At 41.2% G+C, this 13,027-nt stretch overlaps 1 protein-coding gene across 3 annotated transcripts in view; it reads left to right on the top strand.

The window, feature by feature from the left end:
* Positions 1–13,027, top strand: part of SLIT3 (slit guidance ligand 3) — an 821,799-nt gene that overhangs the window by 548,063 nt on the left and 260,709 nt on the right. For all 3 annotated transcript variants that reach the window (XM_001380272.4, XM_056811560.1, XM_007473987.3), the window contains one exon: positions 1,696–1,767. In XM_001380272.4, coding sequence (XP_001380309.1) covers positions 1,696–1,767 — 72 coding nt within the window. The remainder of the gene's footprint in view (positions 1–1,695; positions 1,768–13,027) is intronic.

Below are 13,027 nucleotides of genomic sequence, written 5' to 3'. Positions count from 1 at the left end.
TTTACATCCTCCCATCACAGAGTAGCAGATTTTCACCAGAATGCTTCAGTAACCTGGATATCGTAGTTAGGACATGGCACAGATGTCTGGTAGGATGCCCCTCTTTATGGAATTTATATGGAAATGTGATACCTAAGTGATAAAAGGGAAAATTAGTAGACTCTAATAGAGAAGGCTTGGATTCCAGTCTCAGATTTGACAAATCATTTAATTCTCCTGTCACTGGAAAATAAGGCATGAGGAGTAACATGGCACTATGGCTAGAGGGCTGGTCTGAGAATCAGGAAGACTCGAATTCAAGTCCTGTCTCTGATATATCCTGATTATGTAAACTCTCAGTGCCTCCCGCCAACTCTTTGAAACTATAAGTTTAAGACATATTACCAATCTTCATCAGCAGAGAGAATTTCCTTATCAAGAGTTTCCCTTGGGGGCAGCTGGATAGCTCAGTGGTTTGAGAGCCAGGCCTAGAGATGGGAGGTCGTAGGTTCAAATCTGACCTCAGACACTTCCCAGCTGTGTGACCCTGGGCAAGTCACTTGACCCCCATGGCCTAGCCCTTACCACTCTTCTGCCTTGGAGCCAATACACAGTATTGATTCCAGGATGAAATGTAAGGGTTTTAAAAAATGAATTAATAAAATAAAATATATTTTGTATTTAGTGAGCTACACACACATTGCGTTCACCCACTCCCCTGGCCCAGGGAAATAAGAGTTCCTCGAGGGGAGCGACGATGTTCATGGTTATCTTTGCATTCTCAGTACAAAACAACACTAGGTATTTGGGGACTGCTTCTGGAATGGAAATAATTCCATCAACTTGGTTCTTTCAGAAAATGTGGTGCTACTTTTAGAAAAGGCGACTGAGGCCTCGTGTGCATATTCACAGATGGATGGTAACAGTCCTGGGGAACCCGGCACTTGGTGGAAGTCAAGCTGTTAGGCTAGCCGTGCGCTGTACACCTGAACAGGAAGACCGTTCGCTGTGTTCAGCTCGGCGACCTCCACTTAGGGCAGGTTTGCTGAAATGCTATTTGAATTCATCATTCTTGTCAATGAGAAAGTCAGGAGTGCGGGGTGGCCGGGACGAGGGGTGGGAGGGAATGTGCCCGGAGGAGGCGTCTCCATATTTGTTAGCATCTTTGTTCCTTGCTGGCCGATCCCCCGCCGGGCTTGGCTGCCCGGGAACTGTCATGGGGCCGCCAGTGTCGAGGTGGTCCTTCACCAGCAGCCCCAGAGACTAAGAGCATCCAGCAGGTCGATTGTCTTTGGCAGCTGCTGTGTTCTAGTTCCAAGTGACAAAGGGAAAGTGGGGAGATTAGTGAAAGACCGGAGGCGGGCCGAGGAGTGCCAAAGGCTGTCAGGGCAGCAAGGGGCCCCGCTGGGAGGTGGAATAAACATGGGACTGGGTGCCTGCTATAACAAACAGTTCAGCAGCTCGTGGCCTGGAGGTGGGGACCACCCACACTGTGTGACCAGGGAAGGCAGAGCCCCGCTCTCTGCCTGCTAACCATTTCAACAAATGCTATAACTTACGGAACAATGTGGATGGTGGGTCGCCGCGCCAGAGACTAAACAATCTGGAAAACACTTTTGACTGTGGCTAAAGACGCCATGGGCTTTGTTATCTTAATGTGATGCAGATAAAGCCGGGCCTTGGTGATTCACGGGATGCTTTTCTTCCCTTGTTTAGAGATCTGAGCGAGAACCAGATACAGGGAATCCCGAGGAAGGCTTTCCGAGGCATCACTGACGTGAAGAACCTGTAAGTGATGTTCACATTATTTGTTCTGACGCAGGGCCTCTTCTGTGGGGATGAAGACTTCCCTGGAAATCCAGGGGGCCGGGGCAGGGGAAGGAAGCGGGGAGGAGTTGGCCTTCTGTCTATCTCCATGCGTTTGTTTGACACGTATTAAGTGTTGCGTACCAAGAACTGTGCCAGGTGCAAGGCATACAGAGGTGAGAGGAGTGGGGGAGATAGCGTGCCCATCAGGAGTCTTTCACACTCAAGGCCCCTTTAAAACAGACTCGGGGCCTGTGGTCAAATGAGCTTCAAATTCCACAGCTGCTGTACCAGTTATTTTACTGGGGCTTTTTTTGGAGGAGGAAGGGACAGTATTCACCTCTTCCATCATCACCCAAGGAATACATACTAGGACCTCCAAAGTCCTCCTCGCACTTCCACAGGAGGAGAGTGAGCATCCTTGGCCCAGTGTCCAGAGAACCCCACGATCGCTTTTGTCCAGGGAGTCTAGCCTGACTCGCCCCCTGTCACCTCTCGACATTTCTTTCTCGCATCTCAGGGCGATTCTGCAAGTGAGCTGATGGCAGGCACCTTCTGAGCTCTTCTTCCGTGTTGTCTGCCCAAGCGACTGGTTTCCATATGTGTAGAGTACATGTGTCAGGTTTGGAGATGAGCGCTGAAAGATGGTCTGGTTTCCATAGACAGACCTTTCTGCCAGTTGGCATCCCCACAATTCAGGGGCAGAACACTCCATTTCCAGGGATGAGTTTTTTATGACTCACAACTGTCACTTCCCTTATAATGAATGTAGAGATTTTCAGTTTACAGAGATCCACTGGGGAAGTAAGTGATGACTTCCAGATCCGTGTTATTGGTCCCTACTTTACTGAGAAAGATATGGCAAAAGGTTTAAAGCAAAGTTGGTATTTTTCAGACCAGCTAGCAAGAATAAATGAGAGCAGAAGATGCTTCAAGGTAGAGAAGGCAGAGACGTTTGCAAGTTCTTTGAAATAGTACACCCATATGTACTATTGGGACAGGCCCCTAGAAGCTGCATAATCCTGGGCAAGGCACTTAGCCTCTGTCTGTCTCAGTTTCCTCGTCTATAAAAGGAGAATAATAATATCAATAATAATATCTGCCTCCTAGAGTTGTCGTGAGTCTCCAAAGAGCTAATGATTATAAAGCAGTCAACATAGTATGTGGCATATAGTGTGCACTAAATAAATGTTACCTATTATTCATCACCATCATTATTATTATTATTCATAATATTTTGTATTATTATTGGAGAGAAACAAGATTAGGCTGCAGAAGTGCCAAAAGAGAGATTTATATCTGGAGAGATGTAGGTTAGACATAAGAAAGGACGTCTTTGTTCTATGGGTTTTTTTTTAAAAGAAAATCCAGATTAGTAAAATATAAATTTATAAGCCAGATAAATTTATAGCAACATTAATAGCTGGCATCTAAATAGTGCTTTAAGCACTTTACATTTCTTAGCATATATGATCCTTATAACAACTCTATCATGAAAGAGCTATTATTATCCTCATTTAACAAATAAGGAAACTGAAGCATGGAGAAGCTCATTGATGTAGCCAGGGGCACACAGCTAGGGAGTGGCTGGATCAAAATTTGACGGCAGGGCTTCTTGACTCCAAGTCCTGTGCTCACTATACTATCCCCCCTAGCATCTAATAATCCCCTATCCTGCTATATGGCACTTTTAACATTTTGAGATTTTACAACATTTTGTTATTTAGGATTTCCAGAGACTGGTGAGTGTCCGCCACAACAAAATAAATCCATAAGCAAAGTATTTATTAGAAAACTATAAATTTTTAGCATTAGAAAAGATCTGAAAGCTCATCTAGTCCAACTTCTCACATAATAAAGAAAATGAAGCTTCAAGAGGGGAGGCCACATGCCTAAGATCTGAAATCTTAATTAATAGTATATGATTCTATACAAATCAATGAGTGAAAATTGTGTACTGCAATCATTTCTGAGCAATGCCCTAGAACTAATCATTCTAGTTTAGGTACTTAGCAAACTGACAGCAATCCATGAACTGTCATCTGTAGTCTTGCTGAGCCTATATAACATCTCCAGTGTCTCCGCAGCCACTCAAAGGCAGTAGGAGCAAGGAGGCCAAAGACTTGGCATATCCAAGTACAAAGTTTACTGCAAGAGCTAATCCTAGATCCAAACCACTCTGTTCTTCAGGGAGAAGAATCAGTAACCATCCTTTCACTTGGTTGCACTTGGGGGATAGAGGGGAAATCCATTGCTAACCAACTAATCAAATTAAAAGAGAGCTACACATTTGATCAATTTGTCAATAAATGCTTATTGAATGGTACCTAATACATGCTGAAGCAATCTGTTGAAGTCCTTTGGGACTGATATAATATGCAACCTCTGCCCAAAAGGGACTTGACAGTCTATACCTATAAAAAGATGGCTAATAGCATCAGGCACTGTATGTCTTTCCATTTTTGAGTTGCAGCTACTTAGTAATGTAGGAATTTTGATTTAAAAAAAACCCATCATAGGAAGATCCATCAAGAAGGTAAGATGTGAGCACCTTTTTTAAAGAATAGGAAAAATTGAGAAAATCCAAGATGAAGAGTGAGGGCATCCATATGAGTATAATGCAGAGGTATAGAGGTGGAAATATCTAAGAAGTTTTGGGAAAGCAAGCAATACAACTTGCCTGAAGTGTAGAATTTATGACAGAAAACAATAGTTTGAGATCAGATAGTGAAGAGTATCAAAGACCAAGCGAAAGAGTTTATATTTTATATTATAGGCACTGGGGAGCCATGGAAGGCTTTTAAGCAGGAGGGTGTGATGTGATGAATTCATATTTCAGAAAATGAGTACATTTTTATCACGCAGTAAGTAAAGGTTAGTAGAAGGATAGGTAAAAATAAAGGGTAAATATTACATAAAAGGGTTAAGAATAGAAGCAGTGAGACCAAATTGAAGATAATTATAGCAGGGCAAGCAGGAAGTGATTAAGATCAGTACTAGGATAGTGCCACTGAGCATGGAGAGGATGGAATGTATGTTAGAGATTTTAAAGAGGAAGAAGCAACAAGACAGTGATTAACTGAATATGAGAACTAGGTAGAGAGAGGAAATAGAAAGATAAGTCTTAGGTTCTTAGTCTGAGTAACAAGAAGAATGATAGAGAAGATTGCTAAAGGTTCAAAGGCTCCTCACTAAAGTAAGGAAGTCAGGAGAAACCAGCCTAGGGGGAATACACAGATTTGATTATAAACATGGTGTGTTTGAGGTGACAGTGGAACATGTAGGTAATGTTTTGTGATTCAGTAAAAAGGCAAATCAAAATCACATTAACAAATAATTAGAGAGGGCACTGAGGCAATATAAGGAGAAATGATTTAGATTCAGATGACCTGAGCCTGCCACTTATAACCTATAAGACCTTAGACAAAGCATTTCTATTCTCTGTGCCTCAGTTATCAAATCTGCAAAATGAGGGATCTTGACCTCTGACGCGCCCCCCTCCCCCAGTTCTTAATCCATGATGATGATCCCATAATCCTAGAAAGACATTGAGCTAGGAAGAAGACTTGTGTCTCAGTGCTGCCACTCACACTTTCCACGTATCATTTCTTTGTCTGCCAAACTAGAGATTAGATGCACCAAACTACGCTATTACTCTCTAATTATAAATCCAGAAGACATTTGGAGATCCTGGACAGGAACTTAGAAGAGATGTCAGAGCTGAGGATAAAAAACTGGGGAGTCGTCTACACGGAGGTCAGCATTGAAGCCATGAGAGCAAGAAAAGACCTTTGAGGAAAAGGCTATCTCTAAAGGCACTTCCATCATATAGTATTGGAAGTGGTAGGAACATGAGACATCCTCCAGTCTGATATTGTCATCATATAGATAGTTAAGCAGAACAAATTTGGGAAGGAAAAATTCTGAATATGTCTTACAAATTTTCCTTTGCTATAGATTATTCAGGAGACAACTAGATGGTGCAATAGAAAATTGGGAAGACTTCTCTCTCTGAGTTCACATCTGGCCTCAGACACTCATTAACTGTGTCACCCTGAACAAGTCACTTAACACAGTTTGCCTCAGTTTCCTCATCTGTCCGTCCTGGAGAAGGAAGTAGCAAACCACTCCAGTATCTTTGCCAAGAAAATTCTAAAAGGAGTCACAAAGAGTCAGGCATGACAACAAATAGATTATTCATCCGAATGTTGCTCTTTAATTCTGTAGTTAATTAAGAGCTATCTGCATTTGCCACATTTTTATTTTTAGTAGATAGGTTCTGTTAGCTCATCCTCATATCCACTAGCTTTCCCTAAGAAGATAGATATTAATTGTCCCCATTTCGCAGGTGAGAAAACGAAGATCCAAAATGATTTAACAATTTAGCCAAACTTTAACAGGAAAGGAAAACCTAGAACTCCCAGCTTAGATTTCCCTCCTTAAAACTCATTTTGCTGAGAGATTTTGAATTGTCACTGGCCTCTTCCAATAACCATTGCTATGAGCCCAAGTTGGCAAGGAGATTAACCTGAGGAGCAATGCATTAAGAGGCAGGTAGTAGCACAGTGGATAGAGCACTGGACCTGGAGTCAGGAAGATCTGAGTTCAAATATGACCTCAGGCACTGACTAGCTGTGTGACCCTAGCAAGTCACAACCTCTGTTCCCCTCAGTTTCCTCACCTGTAAAATGGAGATAATACCACCTCCACCACTGTGTTATTATGAAGCTCAAAACAAACAATATTTATTTTAAAAAACCCATTTAGAACAGTAGGCACTATACAAATTCATATTCCCTTCCCTTCCTCCTTAGGATAGCAAGTGATGCAGCAAGAGAAAAGGCCGACTGAATTGGTCTAAGTTGGTGTGGGTATGAAATATCATTGGAAACCCCTCTGTTTTCCCCAGTGCTAAAAAAGAAAGAATGTAAGAGATGTTTGTGTTTGGCGGGAGCACAAAGTCACTAGTGTAATGGAGGAGCTGATGGAACTTTGAGCATTGCCTCCCAGACACAGGAAGGAAGCCCCTAATTGCTTCCTGCTTCAAAAGAGACGGGAGAGAAAGTAATTAACACGGAATGCCACTCAGCAATTACCAAAGGACAGAGCTGTTTTGTGGACAGCACCATCCCTTTCGCTGCCTGAGTAGAGAAAGGGGTATGGGGAGTTGAAAGAGAAGCAGTCAGAGACAGACACACAGACAGAGACACACACACAGATGTACTCTGTGGCTTGCTGATATAAACAGCTCCTATTGGTTCAACCTCTACGCAGACTACTCTGAATTTTATATATTCAACTTTGGGCTTCCCTGGGCTATCCCCTATGCCTGTCGGATACTCTCCTTAGTGTCCCTTCATAGAATCCCTAGCATTCTTTTTTTTTTAATAACCCTTACCTTGTCTTAGTATCAATTCTACTACAGAAATGCAGCAGGGTAGGTAATTGGGGTTTAGGAAGTGTCTGAGGCCATATTTGAACCCAGGTCTTTCAGACTCCAGGCCTGGTACTCTATCCACTGAGCTACCCAGCTGCCTCCTAGCAGTCTTTATGGATTATCCTGACCCCTCCTAGAGAAAGCCATTCTAATCATCCTCCTTTCAGAAATTCCTTTACATATACTTTGTATTTGAATGCTGAAGCATATGCTGCCTTCTTACATAGATCACAAGCCTCTAGAGGTTGAGAATTATTTGATTTTTGTCTTTGTATCCCCTCTGCCTAGTATAATACCTATAGTGTGTAGCCAGAGAAACCATCCCACTATGAAAAAGAAAGATGAATAGTCAATAGCAAACATTTATTAAGCACCTACTATATTTCAGGCACAGTGGTAAGTGCTGGGAATACAAAGGAGATAAACAGACAAGGAAAACAGACAAGGAAAGATGGTTAGCTGTAATCCAGCCAAAGCCTAATAAGAAAAATATAAAAACTGACACAGAAAATTAAAAAAAAAAACCCAGCCCATCTAGCCCTAGCTCTCTCAGCAGTCATGTTTTCCTCTGTTTTTCAGTTTCCATTTACTCAGGGTGTGCAGGACAAGCATTCCAGAAGGGAAAATCAATAACCCCTGTCTTTGCCAGCTAGCAGAATTTGGAATTGACTGTTTGAAAACAAAGCTGGTCAGGCTGCCTTTGTGTTTTCTAGTTTGTCTGTGTTGCCTTGCTGCCCATGCCGGCCCCTGTGCTTCCTGAGATTAATGGGAGCTGTCTCTGCCCCACTGAGCATGATGTAATCTGTGTGTGTGTGCAGGGACATGTGCGTGGAGATAAACCTGGACAAGCACCCTGTTACCAGCTCCACTCACCTTTAGCATTCTCTCCCTGGTATAGCTCTGCAGTCATCCAGATGAATTTAATTCCTATTGCAAAGATCTGGGATAGGACAGAGAAGGAGACATTAGTTAGAGGTACATGAACATTCCATCACAAGAATGATCACCTAGCTTGTAAGATTGCAAGCCAGCTCTGAGGAAGTACAATCTGGTGGTAAGGTTTAGGGAAACTGTTTATATAAGTCAGATTCATGCCTTACCTTTATCAAAGAAACTCAAGCCTAGACAAACATCTCTCCACTGCTTATAATACTATACATAATAACCAAAAAAAATGCTTAAGGTTTAGTCTGATCCTCCTCCTAACAAGAAGCAGTGTGGGAATGCAAGTTTGACAGGATCCCTCCCCAAGACATCCAGAATTAGAAGGGACCATCAACCCAGACAGACCTCTGCTCAAAGATTTCTGATAATGGGGGAAATTCATGACCCCCTGAGACATCCTATTCGACTTTAGGACAGCTCATATTGTTCTTTCTTACACTCATGGGCTATTAAAGCTAAAAAGGACCTTAGAGCCAAAATATGCTTCCTTGAATCTCTACTTATTGGTCCTAGGTGTCTCCCATTTAAAGCCATGCAGATAAATATAATCCCTCTTTTATAGAACAACCCTTCTAATATTTGGAAACAGCGATCATGTTCCCCCTAGATTTTCTCTTCTTCAAGTTAAAACATCCCTAGTTTCTCCAACCAGCATTTCCCCCCCAATGCAGCGCTTTCAAGGTTATAAAGTACTTCATAAAGCCTAAGTAAGAATTCTTTTGCCTGAGGTAGGAAGAAGAGGGATCAGTTTTAGTGGTAGCATAGAGGATAGAGGGGATGGGTAAAGTGGCAGAAAAGAGGAAAATGCCACATGGAATGGGAGGGTGGATAAGGAAAGGGAGAGATGGTGCTGAATCAAGTACCAACCACAGGTGCTTTCAGACTGTAAGACCTTGCCTTGGTTTTCCAGATATTGCTGCTTTCTCTCCAAGTTACCTTCTCTTTATTTTACATATTCTTCTGTGTGTATATGTTGTGTCTCATAATAATAAGTCCCTTGAGGGCAACTACTGTTTTATTTCTTATCTTTGTATCCTCAAGAGCCTAGAACATAGTAGGCACTTATTAAGGACCTAATTTGATGCCAAATTTAAGTAAAGATCTGACTACCGACCCATTTTGCCTTCATGGGGGTTGTACATGAGCCCCTGTGATTGGGATGTCATAGCAATAAGGGAGGGGGTTATGAGACTGATTAATGGAAAAGAATCACTGTATAGCAGAGAGATTTGAATGGGAAATCAGGAGAGGAAGCACAGTTATTCTGTCCCATGGAGGACCATGAAGAGTGGGAGATTTGACTCTGGAGTACCACTGGAGACAAAGCATGACCCTCCCATGGTGATATCCTAGAGCAAAGCCTCAGCACCTCTATCCTTTTTGTGACTTGGGCTTTACTTATATACAGGGCATCCCCAAATTCTTAATTCAGTAAGCTGTATCTTATCTCATGTGACTCCCGTAACAGTCCTGTGAGATAGGTGCTGCACATTATTATGCCTTCTTTATAGAAGAAGAAATTGAGGCATGGAGAAGTTAAATGATTTGCCAAAGGGGACCTATGTACTTGGCATCAGAGGTGGAATGCTCTCCACTGATTCCAAGTCTAGCATTCTTCTACTGTGCCAAACTGCCCAACAAGTATGTCTTCTACTTATTCTATATAACACAGTGCTAGGCACATAGGACATATTCAGCAAGTATTGGTTGAATTAGGCTTGATGAATTAAGAAGACTAAAGAGTAGACCATTAATTACTACATTGGTCCAAATGAAAGTTCATAGCTTTGTGTGTGTGTGTGTGTGTGTGTGTGTGTGTGTGTGTGTGTGTGTGTGTGGTATATCATAGATTCCTTTTGAAATCTCATGAAACCTATGGACTCTCTCAGAATGATGTTTTTAAATAAGTAAAACAAAATGCAGTAGGTTTATAAAGGAAATTGATTATATTGAAATACAATTATCTCTGCATAGGTATCAATCTATATACATACACACAAATAAATAAATCTATGTGTGTGTGTGTGTGAGTCTCACACACACACACACACACACACACACACACACACACACACACAGGGCAGCTAGGTGGTGCACTGGATAGAGGACCAGGCCTGAAGTTGAGAAGATGAGTCTTCCTGAGTTCACATCCAGGAGCCTTAGATACTAGCTTCATGACCCTAGGCAAGTCACTTAACCCTATTGGCCTCAGTTTCCTTATCTGTAAAATGAACTAAAGAAGGAAATGACAAACCACTCTAATATCTTTGCCAAGAAAACCCCAAATGGAGTCATGAAGTCAAATATGATTGGAAAACAACTGAACAACTATATATGCATAGACTAGTTGTTTATGGTTAAAAGCAGGTTAAGAAGTAAGAAATTCTGGACTAAATATAAGAGATCCAGCCAAAAATGTATTGTATCCCTAAAATAAGATTTCTTTGCAAATTGAAAAAGATAGCAAAATAATACTGCATTTAGGTTTTCTCCAAACTAGATTATTTGGGGGAGTTGGGAGAGAAAAGTACACAACACATATTGAGATTGATGTAATAGTTCAGACAAGAGGTGTCAAGTCCCAGCCCAGGTGCAGCCCCTAACACTCCTGAGTATGGCCCAAATAAAATTAAAATATAATTAAGAAATATGTAGCAAAATCAATAAAAATACAATAGAATATAAATAATATTACATTTAAAACTAAATTAATATGTGGACTGCTGGGATGTGTGTATATGGTTTCATGCCTCCTGCCTCCATTTCTACTTAAGTTTGACCTTAATCTCTATCTTTTGGGAGTGGACTGTCCAGCATAAGGGCTAGGGAGATTGATTAAAATAATATTTCTAAGGGCTTTTCAGACCAGGGAGCCCATGGCACTATGGGAATATCACTAAAGTTGGGAGCTGACAGCACAAGATGCTATCTTGGCAGGAAATAAGAAAACTAAGGCAATGCTATGCTGCTCAGGAAAGCTGTGCTGTTTGGGAGATCATAGCATGTAGTTTTCTTAGAAGAGTTATTGCCCAGATCGTTTTTATTTGTGAACCAAAATGTTCAAATCTGTCTAAGGCACTTAGCCCTGCTAAGCCCTAAATCTACCTAGGAAGTTTTAGAACAAATATTCCAAAAATAACTTTATCCACACCCCAATCCCCAAGGGAAAATGCAGAGTCCTCCTTCCCCACATGATTCAGAGAGTACTCCCGAGATCCTCTTGTGAGACACTCACCTCTGGACTGATCTTTTCTCTGGAGTTTGAACACCAAAGAAGAGCCCAAGGGAGCATGAGCAGAGAAGTGGAGACTAGCCTAGAAATAGCTTTTAAAGGAACTAGTCACAGTGACCTTAGGACTTCTTATTTCTCCCTGCAAAAGCTGCTCCTGAGGTCTGCCCATTTGTAGAGGTAACTTCAAGTTATATAAAGTCATTGCAGAAAGTTCACTATTGGATGGTGGACCCTTTTCTATGGCACAAAAAGTAGTAATGATGATGAAGAAAGAAATTTTGCCACCTGCATTTGGTGATTCTGTCATCTCTGATGAACTACTAGAGATGTTTTTTTTTCTCTTAACTTAAAGTCATTTAGCTTCCCTATGCCTCAGTTTCCCTGTCTGTAAAATGAGGATAATAATAGCACCTACCTCACAAGGTTGTTGTGACAAGTGAAATAATATTTATTAAATTTATTTATAACTATTATTAATTACTTAATAATTATTGACATAATAATAAAATATTAAATTAAAATATTTAAAATCAAGTGCTATATAGATACTTGTTATTAAAAACATAAACAGGTCAATAAGCAAGTAGGCATCTAGGTGGCACAGTAGATAGAATGCCAGACTTGGAGTCAGAAAAGATTCCTCTTCCTGAGTTCAAAAGACACTTCCAGTTCAAAGTTCAAAGTTCAAAGACACTTCCAAACTGAGTGACCCTAGGCAAATCACTTAACCCTGTTTGCATCAGTTTCCTCATCTGTAAAATGAGCTGGAGAAGGAAATGGCAAATCACTAGTATCTTTGCCAAGAAAACCCCAAATGGGATCACAAAGAGACACAACTGAAATAACTGAACAACAACAGTAAGCAAATATATTTTGCCATCTTAAACTCTCCTCTGTATTGCTCTCCCCCTGCATGCCCTAGTGCTAGGTGTTATTACAAGGTACATTCCTATTTTCAACAACTGTACAGCCTAATTAAGGATATGTTACATACTCATGAAAAGATAATAAACAATGCAAGAAGTGGGGTGCAGAAAGTAAGTGCTGTGAATGTTCAGAGGATGAGAAGATCAACTCAGACCAAAGGGCCTAGCAGTTATGCCAAAGAAAGATAAATTGAAGTAAGTGGAGATTTTTAGTCTGAAAAGGGAAATTTAGAGGAGGGATGTTAAAAGACACATATTTCAAAATCACAAAATCGAGAACTGGAAGGGACCTCAGGGCTTAGTCCAGCCTGTGCAGGAAAGGAGTCCCCATTATAATATGCCCAACATGGGACTCTCTAGTTCCTGTATGCACATCTCCAAGGGTCTTCTGCCCACCTCTCAAAGCAGCCCATTTCATTTTAGTGTTTAGCTCTTAATTGTTAGGAAGCATTTGGTTTTTGTTTTTCCTAATACCGAGCCAAACGTTGGTTTCTTTGTAGTTTTCCTCTATCCTTCCTAATAGTTCCATCTTGGGCCAAAGGGAATAAATCTAATCTCTCTTACAGGTGATACTCAGATGCTTAGTCACCTCTCATGTCCCCCTGAGTCTTCTCTTCCCAAGCTAAATGTATCAGTGGCTTCAATAGATATTAGATGGATTGGCATGAAGAAAAGGTATTAGAACTGTTGATGTGGCCACAA

The sequence above is a fragment of the Monodelphis domestica genome, chromosome 1, assembly GCF_027887165.1.
Source record: "Monodelphis domestica isolate mMonDom1 chromosome 1, mMonDom1.pri, whole genome shotgun sequence".
Taxonomy (NCBI): Eukaryota; Metazoa; Chordata; class Mammalia; order Didelphimorphia; family Didelphidae; genus Monodelphis; species Monodelphis domestica.
Note: the sequence above shows the minus strand (reverse complement) of the source record. Positions and strands in the feature narration are given on the sequence as shown.